The sequence below is a fragment of the Lathamus discolor genome, chromosome W, assembly GCF_037157495.1.
Source record: "Lathamus discolor isolate bLatDis1 chromosome W, bLatDis1.hap1, whole genome shotgun sequence".
Lineage (NCBI taxonomy): Eukaryota > Metazoa > Chordata > Aves > Psittaciformes > Psittacidae > Lathamus > Lathamus discolor.
Genome location: NC_088908.1, coordinates 25,921,784 through 25,936,809, shown reverse-complemented (window position 1 = coordinate 25,936,809; position 15,026 = coordinate 25,921,784). Strand labels below are relative to the sequence as shown.

The 15,026-nt window shown below is 43.8% G+C and overlaps 1 protein-coding gene and 1 long non-coding RNA gene across 2 annotated transcripts; one reads left to right on the top strand and one right to left on the bottom strand.

The window, feature by feature from the left end:
* Positions 1–3,769: 3,769 nt before the first annotated feature.
* LOC136004194 (heterogeneous nuclear ribonucleoprotein U-like protein 2) lies at positions 3,770–4,366 on the top strand (the record flags this gene model as incomplete). Its single annotated transcript, XM_065660475.1, has 1 exon — positions 3,770–4,366. A coding segment is annotated over exon 1 (585 nt), but the record flags the coding sequence as incomplete, so codon positions are not given.
* Positions 4,367–8,151: 3,785 nt separating this feature from the next.
* LOC136004195 (uncharacterized) lies at positions 8,152–15,022 on the bottom strand. The gene is made up of 3 exons (XR_010608265.1): positions 14,950–15,022; positions 11,469–11,606; positions 8,152–9,768 (listed from the first exon to the last, which is right to left on the bottom strand). It is a non-coding gene; the product is annotated as an uncharacterized LOC136004195 (long non-coding RNA).
* Between the last annotated feature and the right edge of the window lie 4 nt (positions 15,023–15,026).

Genomic DNA, 15,026 nt, shown 5'->3' with positions numbered 1-15,026 from the left:
TATTTCCCTTAGGGGGTACATCTGAACTGCCCCTTTTTGACTCCTAGTTACGCGTCTAGGAGCAGGGGGATACTCTTGCTCTGACTCTGGTGGGGGAGTGGATGCTCTGGGGACCTCCGGAGGGGCTGTAGGAGCAGGAGGAGTAATGTAAGAAGGGGGGGTTAGCAGGGTTTCGTCTAACTCTTCCTTCTGTTTCTTTTGTTTAGTTTTTATTTCATTCAGCGGGTAAAGTCTAGCTCCCGGTCTTTTTAGCCACACTTCCGCATACTGATTCTCTTCCGGGTTGAGAGGTTTCTTATTATTAACCCAGAGGTTTAATTGCTGTCTTACCCAATCTTCTTCTGACCCATAGACTGGCTAGAAGACATTTTTAAAAATCTTCTTCCCTCCCCATATCTTAGTACAATATTCTATCATCTTTTGCTTATCTTTCCCTAGGGCTCCAGTGAGACATCTCCAATTGTCTAAGATATATGCCAGAGGGGTATTCCTAGGTACAACGGGTACCCTTCCCATGGGAGTCGAAGGCTTGCTGCCCTTCGCCCCCATCTTCTGGAATATCTCCGAACACACACTCACTCGCTCCCCCTTGTTCCTGGCCCAGTCCCTCGCGGGATATGGGAACCGCAGTACTTAAGGGTCCACACTCGCTTGGTTCAGTATATCGAACCTCTCATTCGTTATATTCCAGGAAACCCAAACCCGCCCGAACGGTAAACCCGCGAACAATTCTCTGCCGTGAACAATTTCACTCTGCAGACCTCCGCCGTGAACTATTTCGCTCTGCGGAAAGTTTCGCAATATACTTACGCGTCCTGCGTCTTCGTCCGGACTCCCGTGCACAGAATTTTTATGGGATTTTACCGGTTCCTTCTTTGCTCATATTCTAGCATTTAGGTTTGTCGGTAAGGATGAGGTAAGCTGTTGGTCGCGGGGCCGCGAAATGTCACAGGGCGCCTCCCCGGAGGACCAAAGCCCACCGTTCCTTATCCGAGTCACGGCACCAGAAATTGTTATAAATTGAGACCACAACGGATCATAATCCAATTAAAATTTTATTAATTATAGCAAGTAGAATATGATCAAAGACAGCGCTGGACGACAGGGAAGTCTGCGCTCCGCCAACTGCCGTGCTGAGCAGTTCAAACAGTCCCTTTTTATACATCTTTACTTCCGTGTTCATGAAGTAGTGGAGGTACTCTGCGCATGCTTCAGCTGTTGTTAGGGGGTCGTTTTCTGCCCCCTGATGGTCGTTGAGGCCGAAGTGAGAAATCTTCCTCTTTTGTCCCATTGTTGACCCCTCTACTCCTATGTCCTTTGTTCGTCTTATCTCTGCCATTTCCTGGAACATCTTACAGCTATCTTTAGGCAACATCCGCTATGTTTGCATAAGTGATAAGCGATTGCGGTTGGCGCCTGTTAGTCTATGTAAGTGATTGCGGTTATTTTACAAGCTGCGTCCGGTGACTGTTTGAGTAAGCAATTTCATACTTTTTATTGCCTAACCTTTACATTGGGCTTAACATAAATCTTAATAAACAATATCCTAATTCATAGTTTCTTACAGTCAGGCATTGGAACAGGCTGCCCAGGACAGTGGTGGAATCACGGTCCCCGGAAGTGTTCACAGCCCGAGTAGATGAGGCCTTCAGTGACATGGTTTAGTGGTGGCCTTGGCAGTGCTGGGAAAACAGTTGGACTTGATGATCTTAATGGTCTTTTCCAAGAGAGTTGATTCTATGATTCTAATGTAGATTTTCTGTTAGCAGCTCTTCTGTGGCTAACATAAAATTAATGTGCATTGCATGTGTCCTGCCCTGGCACAAGTATTGCTGTAGGACCTTGCTCTCCAGTCCCAAATGTTTGAGAGGGGACAAAAAAAATAAACCCACAGTACAAGTCAGCCCCTTGCAGAGTGTGGGGAAGCTCCTGTATGACTTTGATGCAGAGGGTTGACCAATGTACAGGGGGGTCGTACAAGGGGGTCGTACAAGGGGGTCGTACAAGGGGGTTGTACAAGGGGGTTGTACAAGGGGGTTGTACAAGAGGAGATAAAGGAATTTTGCCTGTTTAACAGAAAGCATTGTTTGCAAATACCTGTCAAGCTTGCCATGCAGTACCAGGACAATAGGCTATTGATAAGGGGGAGAAACAGTCTGATAAGAGGAAGAAACACATTGATAAGGGGGAGGAACAGTTACTTAGTTCCAGTGAAGACCAGCTTTGTGGTTTGGACTTCGACCAGACACCTAAAGAGCATGCGTGACAGCTAGAGGTGAAAAGTTCAGGCTCGAGGAAGACTCATTTACTTCATCTTGAAGACCCCTACTCACAAGAGGAAGCCTCATTTACTTCATCTTGAGACCCTCGCCCATGACCGGGGGGGGGGGGGGCACTGCGCAGACACAAAGGACCTTCTAGCTCATTATAATATGAAGCGGGGATAGGACATGAATATGTATAGGTTTATTGTGCAACCTTATGAATATGTATAACTTTAGAGAATAAATGTAGAGGGAAACAACACTGAGGCAGGGATGCCTTTGGAGGAGCTATCCCCCATGCATCTCAGCGCTGAATAAAAGCGTATCTACTTTACAACTTTAACGAGTTGTGGAGTCTCTCCGCGTATCAACTTTTAAGTGGTTGTCCTGTGCTAGCATTTCTTAAATCCTTCCATAAACAAGGGCATTGCATTTGTTTCTGATTACTTCACCAGAAGTGGCATGCATGGAAGTATTTAGACAACCACAATTATTGGAGTCTAATACTGAGTAACACTACTTAGTCTTTCAAACTTTTTCTGTTGTAATTAAAATCATATGTAGTTGTCATTTAGGCTTCTTTTCTCTTAATTAAAAAAAAAAGTTTTTGATATTTTCACCGTCGAAGCACAGCCCCGTTTAACTAGGGAGCCTGAAGTACTTGCAGTCAGAATAAATAATTATAATTTCTTAATTCATGTAAACTTTCTTGTATAAGAAAATAGTTTTCTTTTTGCTTATGAAAATGTTGGAGTAAAATAGTGTTTGTAGGGCTATGTTGCATTAGTTATGTTACAGGATGCTATCAGTGTAGGTCTTCAAAGGGTAACTGGTACATTTCAGTGAATAAGCCCCTTCCTACCTAATCCCCTCATGGCCCCTGTCCTGGGTTCAGCAGTAGCAGTCATTTTTTCTCCTTCTTAGTAGCTGGTGCAGTGCTGTGTTTTTGACTTTCGGCCTGGGAACAGCGCTGATAACACTGATGTTTAGTCTGACCAAGGACTTTGTGAGTTTCATGCTCTGCCAGGGAGGAGGGGAAGCTGTGAGGAAGCAGAGACAGGACACCTGACCCAAACTGACCAAAGAAGTATTCCATACCACAGCACGTCATGCCCAGGATGTAATGGAGAGTTACCCGGAAGGGCTAGTTTACTGCAGGGTTGGACTAGGTATCGGTCGGTGCTTGGTCGGGCTGGGGGGGTGAGTTAGAGAGAGACTTCGTGGCTGACTTGCCGACAGGGTTTAAACCACGACAGTTCTTTTTGGTGCCCAATGTGGGGCACAAGGGGTTGAGATAACGACAGATCTGACCAGAGTGTGTCTAATCGTATTTGTGATAAGCATTTATTGTTTTGGATTAATAGTCACTCGTCACAATGCTGATTTATTGGCTGTCAAAGTTGTTGCTTCTGATCTCACAGTTTCAAAATGTTGTACATTACTTAGAGCTGGTATTTGCTGCGTTAGTGTTTATCAAGTGTGGGGCTTGGGCTAAGGTTCTTGTTTCACTGTACTTCATGGCAATGACTTGTAATACGGGCGGGCTCCGGCAAGAGGGCGGGATGGACGTGGCCATGGACTTGTACGTGGCCGTCCCGCTGCTCTTCACCATCCTGGCCCTTGTCCTTGCCTCTGTCTTCGTAAGGCTGCGGGGAGCCAAGGAGGAGTGGCCCCGGGAGCCAGCGTTGGCCGAAGTGGCCCGGGAGAGCGGCCCCAGGGACCAAGTGGCGGCGGGAGCGGGGCCGGAGGCCAGGAGGGAGCGGCTGCCGGTGGAGGAGGTCGGGGCGGTCGAGGAGCGGGAGGAGGTGGCTGCTGAGCAGCGGGAGAAGGCATCGAAGGAGCCAAGCCCCGCGGAAGAGCTGAGCCCTGCAGCCGAGCCCAGCCCCGCGGTGGCTGAGAGCATTCCCCGGCAGCTGCCTGCCGAGCCCCACAAGCCTGAGCCCCAGGAGGATGCAGAGAGCAAGATACCACCTTTGGGAGCCTCAGCTGGGTCCAGCCTCGGGCACCTGGGACAAGTGGAGGATGCAGGAGAGCACGCAGCATTTCCCAACAAGGCAGAGGAGGAAGATCTGGACTCAGAAAAAGAGAAGCTGGTGGTGAGAGAGCCGGCAAGCACAGCAGCTACACCAGCCCCAGTGACAAGTACAGCAGCATCATTTGAGAGTTCTGAAGGTTTTGAATGGCCTTTGGGTACCCTTGGGACCTGCCTGCTGATTGTGATGGGGATCATCATGTTGGCATACATACAGAGTGTGTTTTACCCACGACCATTTTGTCTGAACTCAAAAGTTAAGCAGAGTCATGTTTGGGTCTTGTCTAGGGTTAGACGACAATATAGGAGGTGCAGGAGATTTTCCCCAAGGCTGGACAGTCATGAGTGGCAGGGTGTGTGAGAGAGTATGGGCCAGTATCTAGTCCACTGGGCCCCTCCAGTGCTCTGGAAGTGTCAGAGATAGAAGGCAGCTGTGTGTGGAGTTCCTGACGACAGCTTGCAGAGACTGCTGAAGGGGACGGTGAATTATTTTGAGCCTGGGGGGCCCATGACACTTCAGGCCATCAGAGCAGAGATGGAACATAGAGATGGACTCATGATTGAGGGGTGGACTTAGCAATGGACACTGTTGCCCAGGTTATTCACAAGTGTGAACACTGCACACAGCCTCTCCTGCTCTGAGAGACTGTTACAAGAGATGGAGCCTGACATCATGGACTAGATGGATTCAGCAGCTTTATAGGGACTGGTCCATGCACTAAGATAAGAGTGCACTGAGATAAGAGTGATGGTATATCGAAAATGTGGGATCTGAGCATGACGTGAATGGTATGGAATAAGGGGTGGATACTGTCCTGGGTTCAGCAGCAGCAGTCATTTTTTCTCCTTCTTAGTAGCTGGTGCAGTGCTGTGTTTTTGACTTTCGGCCTGGGAACAGCGCTGATAACACTGATGTTTAGTCTGACCAAGGACTTTGTGAGTCTCATGCTCTGCCAGGGAGGAGGGGAAGCCGGGAGGAAGCAGAGACAGGACACCTGACCCAAACTGACCAAAGAAGTATTCCATACCACAGCACGTCATGCCCAGGATGTAATGGAGAGTTACCCGGAAGGGCTAGTTTACTGCAGGGTTGGACTAGGTATCAGTCGGTGCTTGGTCGGGCTGGGGGGGTGAGTGAGAGAGAGACTTTGTGGCTGACTTGCCGACAGGGTTTAAACCACAACATCCCCAAACACACACACCCCACCTTTGTGCCAAACCTGTAATGCAAGAACAATCTTGTTCTGTTATGTACGGTTAAGTTCATTGAAAAATATGTGTCTGTTCCAACCCCCTTGGTTGATTTTAACCAAATTATTTTAGTCTGAATCTGGAAAGATAATTATTGGAGAGACCCTGGTCTTCAAAGCTAGGATTAAATGGCTACTCCTCTATCCCCTTAACAATGCAATCTATCTGCTAGATAGTGTTTTCTAGTACTCTTATACTGACATATGAATAAGGAGATAAGTGTGCGCATAGTCTGCTAAATTCTGAGCTTTATGGTTCAATAAACCTTGATTAGAGTCTCGATAAAGGGAATGAAAAGGTCTCTGTTTATAGATACCTGTATTAAAATTCTATCTGTAAGCTGTTTGTAGGGTGAAGTACAAGAGTTAAGATGTGCTACAGAAAGCAAAATAACTTGTTTATTCTGAGTAGCAGTTAAGTTCCCCTTTACAAATTCATGTACTAATTTGGTAGGTCTTTTCCTAGCCAGTAGAACACTGGAATTTGGTTCTTGTGTGTGTCCAGTAAAACTGAGCAGGCAGTCACGGTTCTGTATTCCTTTTTGTTTCTGTGGACACAGGCAAGCTTGCAGAGACATGTCTTAAAGAATTACCCGTCAGAAATTATAACCTGCTTTTTTTCCCCCACTGTCATGCTTCAACATAACTTGACTTTAATGTGTGATCTTTTCCAGATCTTTTAAACTTGCTTTGATTTGTTTTCAGTTTTAAACCTAATCAAAGCAACATTGTGTATTCCTTACTATTTTAAAAGATGTCAGCTTTAAGTGAAAGTAATGAAGTTTGTAATTTATCAGCATCCCTTTTTTTAATTGCTCAGTATAAGGTTTTCGTCTTTTTTCCATGTAAGTGTGTGTCGTGGTTTAAACAAAGTCACCCATATTTCACACAGTTGCTCTCACTCCCCCCCTTCTTGCCCTCCCCCTACTCCTGGAGGGACGGAGAGGAGAATCAAAAAAAATGCAACTCCCACGGGTTGAGGTAAGAACAGTTTAGTAACTAAGCTATAACACAAATCACTACTGCTACCACCAATAATAACAATGGTAAAGGAAATAACAAGAGGAAAGAATACAACACCTCAACACCAGCCGACCAATAACTCACCCCACTCCCCCCAGCCGAGCACCGACCAATACCTCGTCCAGCCCTGCAGTCCTCGCCCTTCTGGGTAACTCTCCATTACATCCTGGGCATGACGTGCTGTGGTATGGAATACCTCTTTGGCTAGTTTGGGTCAGGTGTCCTGTCTCTGCTTCCTCCCAGCCTCCCCTCCTCCCTGGCAGAGCATGAGGCTCAGAAAGTCCTTGGCCAGACCAAACATTTGAGCAGCAACTAAAAACATCGGCGTTACCAGCACTGTTCCTAGGCCAAAAAATCCAAACACAGCACTGCACTAGCTCCTAAGAGAAAAATGACTGCTACTGCTGAACCCAGGACAGTGTGGTATTTCCAGCTTTTCTCATCTTGTTTTAAATCGACTTATGCTGGGGGGATGTACTGCTCCTGACAGCTTAGCTGAGGAGGAGAAGCACTAGAGTCTCAAACCTTTTAGTCTGCAGTCACCTTTGCCTAGCTGTGGTAGATTATTTGCATTTTGCCTTAACCAGGCCCTTGTATAACCACCCAGAGTCATCTGCAGGTTTCTGTAGAGTGTGGTACAAATGCACTTGGTTTGCTTTGGGTCTGTTGTACCTCCTGTTTGAAGCTGCTCCTGCTCTGTAGAGCAGTTGCTTTCAGATGCTTCCAAAAGTGAATGGATTGAGAATGTACTGACACTTTGAATTCATACTTTTCTTTTTTTTTTTTTTAACATTTTTCAAAAGTAAATAAAGGAAGCAAACCTGGGAATGTCTGACTGATTTGACTGGGTTATTTGAGAGTTCTGAAGAGAAACTGTATTTCTACTTGTCCTGGGTTCAGCTGTAGTAGCTGGTACAGTGCTGTGTTTTTGACTTTAAGAACAGTGCTGAAAACACATCAGTGTTTTAGTTGTTGCTAACTAATGCTTGCCCCAATCAAGGACTTTGCAGTCTCTCATGCTCTGACAGTGAGGAGGGGCACAGGAAGCCAGGAAGAAGCAGAGCCAGGACACCTGACACAAAATAGCCAAAGGAGTATTCCATACCACAGCATGTCATGCCCAGTATATAAACAGGGGGGAGTCACCTGGAAGGCCCAGATATGGCTGTTTGGGTTGGGCTGGGTATCAGTCAGTGGGTGGTGAGCAATTGTATTCTCTCCCCTTATTTTCCCTTATCATTATTATTATTGGTAGTGGTAGTAGTAGTTTTGTGTTACACCTTAGTTACTGGACTGTTCTTATCTCAACCATGGGATTTACATTCTTTCGATTCTCCTCCCCATCCCTCTGGGAGCGGGGGGAGGAAGGGGGGGAGTGAGCCAGCAGCTGTGTGCTTCTGAGTTACGGGCTGGTCTTAAACCAGGACACTACTCTAGTTCACCCTTGCTTTACTGCTCTCTACTTTCCTCTACCCTCTTCCTGACAGTCTGGGGAAGAGGGTTTATAGTATAAAACAGTCACAAACTCTACGTTTCAAGCTTGGTTTCTAACAACTGCATAAAGAAAAGGCTTGGCAGGTGATTCATAGCAGAACCTGTTTTTTACTATGCTTAAATACAAATATATAATAGCACAGGCCATAATTTCCACTATAGAATGAATTTGAAGAGGTATCTCCAAGGACAAAATGCAAGTTACGAGTGGTTTTTGTTCACTGGACAGGAATTTTGTCATTGATACATGGACTGACTCCACAACTCGTTAAAGTTGTAAAGTAGGTATGCTTTTTATTCAGCACTGAGATGCATGGGGATAGCTCCTTCAAAGTATGCACACCCAGGGTAGTTTTTCCCTCTACATTTATTCTCTTAAGGTATAAATATGCATTAGATAACTCAATACGCCTATACATACTTAGTATCTATCCCCGCTTCGTATCATAATGAGCTAGAAGGTCCTTTGCACCTGTGTAGTGCCCCCCTCTTGTCATGGTCAGGGGTCTCAAGATGTAGTAAACGAGTCTTCCTCTTAAACTTTTCACCTTTTAGTCTTTATGCACGGCCTTAGGGTTTGGTCGGTGTCCCAGCCATAAACCATCTGCTTCTCCTCCTTATCAGTAGAATCAGGTGCCTGCTTTTCCTTATCAATAGCTGCTTATCAATAGAACCAGGTGTATGCTTTTCCTTATCAACAGAACCAGGCATCTGCTTCTCCCCTTATCAGTAGTTAGTGCCTTTGTTCTGCTTAGTAGGCATGATAGGTATTTACAACAGGCAATACTTTTGCTTAAGCAATCAAATTCCTCTAACCCCCTTGTACACCCCCCCCCGTACATTAATTGGACCCCCGTACATTGGTCAGCCCTCTGCATCAATAAGATCCAAACCTGTAACTCTGACTTCAAAACCAAGCAGATGGAAAAACCCACCAGCATTAAACATTCAGTTATTCAAAGCTTTTTTTGCATGTAGCATTTTGCAAGAATAATGTTCCCCCTGGTTATTGTTGTAGGTTTGCTTAGAGATGTAACAAAAATGGCATTTTATTTATTTTGGGGGGGGGGGAGGGGAGGGTGGGTGTTTGTTTGGTTGGTTTTTTTACTGCTTTTTGGGTGTTCTTTTTTCAGAGAAGGAATATCTGGGGGGCTCTGTAGGATCTATATGGTTGGAGCATCAGATCCTAAATTACTTTTACTAACAAATGAAGGGGCTGCTTTGCAGCAATCTTGTAATCAGTTATCTGCAGAAATATTTTAAATGTTGCTTATTTGCTTGTACAAATAAGGCCAGGAAACTGCTCATCACTGGATTTTTAACTATATACCATTCAAGAAATATGTTAAGCCTGTTCCTGTTTTTGTGTAATTTTTTTTTGCTAAACACTACTTTTATTTCAAGTGTATTGCTGTGTGAAGTGTTTAATGGGGCTATTACAAAATATCCCTTCTTTGTGCTTTCTTAACTGGAGGAAATTATTTGCTTAAAAATCAAAATCTATTTCTAAAAGACAGCAAGTCTGGTTTTAACCATGACCGAGGTGAAACATGTAATGTCGAGTACATGTACAAGAGTTGCCATAAAGCCAGAGGTTCTTTTTTGGTATCACCTCTATCATAGTTGGAACCATGAATCTTCAGATGACTTGAGGCAAATAAATTAACCGTATCTTCAGAGACATTTCTTATCTTTCAGTCACCAGCTAAAAAATAACAGAAATAGAGCATAATTTCTTCTTCTAATCTCTCTCGTGTTTCACATATCATGGTTTTTAAGGAATATGAGTAAATATGACAGGAGGCAAAAACTGACAGTCAAAGTTCTGGAAAGCAGTGAGCTAACGTATTATTCTGTGTCATCTTGTTTTAGAAGTATGCCTGTCTGCAAAAGTGGGGAGAAATTGGAAGAAGGGAGTAAACACAGCAGTAACTAAAATTTTAGAAAATCAGGTAAGCTCAAGGAAGAGAGTAGTGCAAAACCTAAGCATGTGCTTAGTAACAGAGGAACCCAAGCTGAAAGCAAGAAGCTTCTGGAAGGTATGTATTACTCCAGGCATGCTCAAGCTTTGACTCTTGAATGTGCAGCAGACAAACTGGAAATTAATAGCCTTTTATTTCTCACTACCTGATTTACTCAAATATAACTAACTTTGTCCACCAGTACTGGGAAAACAGATTTGGTCTCATCTCCTCCAAGATGACTGTCCCTTAGATCAAACTCCACAAAATGCTGGAAAATCAAGACATTGAAAGCAGCACCTTTGGTTGGACAGTTGTTTTTTTTTGATTTTTTTTGTTTTGTTTTGTTTGTTTTTTTGTTTGTTTTTTGTTTTCTTTGGAATTACAGTGAGCCAAACTGAGATCAGTAGCTGTTCAGAGATAGCATGAAGGTAGTGGCAGTATCACATAACAAACCTAATAAATTCTTTCCCCTTAAAAAATCTGAACAAGCCCTCCCTCTTACCCTCTCTGAAAAAGGGGCATGTTGTCATTGGGAATATTTTTTTTTTTTTTTATCAGCAAGTTTCATTGCCATGTCAGGGCTAGATTCCTAGGATGCATCTGTCAGGGCATTGCCTTCTTGCCCCTTTTGTGGAAAACCCAAGAAGCACTGCCTCAAGGCATCCCTTGGAGTCTTGCTCACTCTGTCTCTGCCCTCTAAGCAGGTAGAGGGTGTACCAGGGGGAGGAGTGTCCTGGATGGGTCTGCAGTGCCTGAGCTACCCATTGTATTTGCCCGCAGAGTGATTTCAGATTTTAGGTGCAGTGAGCTTGAACCCTGCAGGTTTTTTGTTTGCTTTATGGAAATCCAGGTTCAATCCGTAGCACTGCTGGAAAGCCAGCAGAGCAATTAAACCTCTGATTAAGCCATGAACATGAATAATGGCTGTCTCAAGCCTGTTGGTGTTAGGATTTTAAACCTTTGGGAGGGTTTCTTGATACCTTTTCAGATGCATAACTGTGTAGGTTATTTTAACTGATGGGTTACTTTGTTCCCTCTGTTTTGCTGTCATTTTTGTCAAGGATAGTTTATTAACAGCTTATTTTATTCAGAGACAAAAAGTAGGAAAAAGCTGGAGAAAACAAGGGAGCATGTGAGAAGGTGAGCATTTTTAGTGCTGTAGCCCACAAAGCTGACTCCAAATGCCAAGTTAAGGAGAGAACAGCACAGCAGCAAGTAGTAGAAGGTGCTGGCAAAACACATAGCTCTAAGAGCTGTCAACAGCAAAAAGACTTTGGCGTCAAAGCTTTGAATCAACACAATGGTCTTCCCTTTGTAAATCAAGATCATGTGGGCAAGCAAAATGTTCCTGCTAAAGCACATGATATGGACAGAGTCCCATGCCTAGATGAGTGCTACAGGCAGCGTGTTCAACAGAAACTTTAAGAGGATGAAAACAAACCTTCATTGTAAAGTGCGGCATCCCAAGAAGCTGTACCCTCCACATCTTGGGCTATATCTCACACAGGGTATGAAGTGACACATACCAGATAATGGCCTTGTTGGTAGCTTTCTGTGTGATCTGAAACAATTTCATGTGCTAGAAGGAAAAAAAAGTTAAAGCATTTATTGAAACACTTATTTGCTACAGCCCCAAGAAACGGTTGGCAGAGTGCACGTGTATCACTTGCCTTACTTTTGGTGTGAAAAACACTGGTTAAAGCATAATGGCTACTATGAGTTTGAGATTTTTTTTGAGCTTTACATGATACCAATAATGACCTCATCAGAAATACCTAATTGAAGGTATACACCTTCTTATGCAACTTAAACCACTGCCTTTTCAGCAACAGCTCAGGAACTAATGGAGTTTCAGAGCCCTGCTGACAGACCTAGCTTTCCCATTTATAACAAACCAGAGTCAGCTTTACGTCAAATTCTGTCTGCATCAAGAGAAGACATTGACAGTATTTCCATTTCTGCTCAAAATCTGAGCAGCAAGGTCCCATGCTGCATTCAACACCGGGACATACAGTAAAAGCCTACCAACCACAGTTAGCAGGGTACACACCAAACTGGAAACTACTTCTGTCAGACACAATGTTCTCTATCTTCCACTTTAAATTAGGAAAATAATAACAAAAGATGGCATTTTCAAGTGTTATTTTACATATTAAAAAAAGGAAAAAAAAAAAAAAAGAGCAACTGCACTGTGGAGTCCTATGCCAACCTACAAATGAGAAACCAGAACATAAGCTTTTGAAGTAGAAGATACTTCGACACTAGAGAAAAGCAGCAGTACTCCATAATCAAGGCACAAAATGTCCTGGTGCATCAACAACACCTACAATAAGGTATAAACTCCTGCATGAACACAAGATAAGCAATTTATAGGCTTTTAGAAATGCCTGAGCCTTATCCCCGTTAGATACGCTGCAAATACTGAAGAAAAACAGTTGATGCAAACACAATTTTCTGCTTTACTTGTTCATTAACCTTTTTTCCTCTGAAAAAAAGGTTTAAACCATGACAAGCAACAAGGAAGCAAGGGACAGATAACTGCCTCCTTCAGCTGCACTATCAGCTCCTGCACTGTAGCCTTTGCCTAGCTTTGAAGAAAGGACTATCATAAGTTCCCACAAGCAAGTTACAGAAGTCACAACACACAGCAGCTGAACTCAGCAGAAGTTGAGGGGAGCTGGCTTTTGGTGTGGGTTTTTTTTTTTTTTTTGGTGTGTGTGGCTTTTTTGGTTCTTTCAGGTTTTGTTTCTCTGTTGTTTGGGTTTTTTGGTTTTGTTTTGGGGGGTTTTTGAGGGGGGGGTTGTTTTGGGTTTGTTGTTTGTGTTTTTTTTTAAATAAAGCCTGGTGATCTGTAAGTTACCTTGCACTTGGTAAACAAGATTCTTTTTTTTTTTTCTTCAAAACCCACCAAACTAGCTTGTGAGAAGTCTACTGCATGGATGATCAGAGTAGGTAATACAAGTTATCCTGCAGATAACAATTAGAAAAGTGTATTATCACAGCAGCAAACATAATTCTGGATCATGCCTTTCCTCATAACAGCAACTATTCTTCAACATACAAAGTGAACATTATACCTATGGTGTAGAATTTTCTTATTTTCTAATAGCTCTATGGGAAGACTTCATAAGATCCATACTTAGTTTCATACTTGATTCAGCTGCACTCTGTAGATGGTTAATATTTTGGGTGAATGTGTGACTAGTTAGGATGTTCATTTCACTTAAAAACCTGGTAACTTGCAGTACTCAAGTGAATTACATAGTATTGAAATACAGCAGAATTTATGGCAAGCTTATGGAGCCTACCAAACAGCCTGAATTGTGTCTATACAGGTACCTTAAGCTGGATAACAGAGTATAAATAAAATAAGCAGAAGGTTTTGCTTCTGTTCCATTCTAAAGTGCAATTTCATCTAATCTCCAAATAATTAAATATTTTTCTTTAGATAACTGATGTGCTCACAGCCTGTTCCACACATTAATTTTACTTCCATCTACTCACATGCTTGTGCTTAGTACCGTAATGAATGAGATTTATCCAAGGAGGTTTTCTGCTTCTTCCTAGTTGGATTTATTAGGACTACAACCAACCAGTCACCCTTAAGACATTTAAAATGAACACTACCCAAGACAGAAGATGGGTTAGCTACAGAAGCAGATCAGGACAGCTGCCAGACTACAGATGAAGCCTGGGTGCACACAATGCAACTCTGCAAAAATCATTGAGCTGCCTGGAATTCACCAAAAACGCATAAGCATTTTATACCACATCTGAAGCATTATCCTGCAGTATTTAAGGCAACTTCAGAACTTCTCTCTCACAGTACAGGAGCTCAAAGATGAACCAGAGAGAAAAAAAATATTTTTCACATATTTAAACTGGTACTTACTGCCACAGGAAATCACAAGACATTAACAAGAATTAAGGGGCTGGAATTTTAATCAGGGGATGATCAAGAACAAACAGAGCCCTCTTAAAATCAGTCTTGTTAAAAGCACTTAAACATCTACATAAATTTAGCATTTTGCATTACCTAATTTTTTCCATTCATCTCTCAAATAATATTACAGGTTTTGCCCCCTCCACCTCTAGAGAATGTAGTATTAAACTGATAACAACATACACAACTTGAAAGTCTGTCCAGAAGCATAAGAACTCTGCAATTCTTGCTTTATAAATCATACAGTTAATTTCTGCCTCATTATCTAGATACTACTGCTACTGTTTATATTCCACACTTAGGTCAATTAACAGACTGTGATGGTTACAGCAAGTGCTGCTTAAAGTTTGATTATTAAATGCTGCAGGCAGACTTTCAGTTTTACTAGGAAAACTGAATGTCCCCTTATTTTTACTGGAAACTAAAAAGCATTTCTCAATAAGAGATATTTCTATGCTAAAATTTCAGGTTTTCCTCCCTAAGAAACACCAACGTGTGCTCCAGAAGCTCTATAGAGCTGAGCTCAGCAACGGAAAGCCACCTTGTTTGCGAGAAAGGACGTTCACTAGGACAGTCTGAAACCGCAGGCCTGAAAGGTCGGGAGAAACTACCCCGGGGGGAGACTACTAAGCAGACAAGAGAAGCGCACCTGCACAGCGCCAGAGGAGCCACAGCCCAGGGCCGGCAGGAGCAGCACGCCATAACATACCTCAACTCGGGCCCTCCTACGGCCTCCGCAACCAGCCAAGGCCCGCCCTCACCGCTCGCCGGAAGCGGCCGCTGACAGCGCTCCCGAGTAGGAACTCGCTCGCTCACACTCGCTCACACTCGCTCACACTCGCTCACACTCGCTCACACTCGCTCACACTCGCTCACACTCGCTCACACTCGCTCACACTCGCTCACACTCGCTCACACTCCAGCGACTGGACTACACCCAGTGCTCCCGCAGCCACCCAGTGCTCCCGCAGCCCCTCACCATAGTCGCCCCGCCGCCACACACGACCCCTGCCAACAACAGCCTACAGCCCCACGCACCGTCATATGACTACGCCA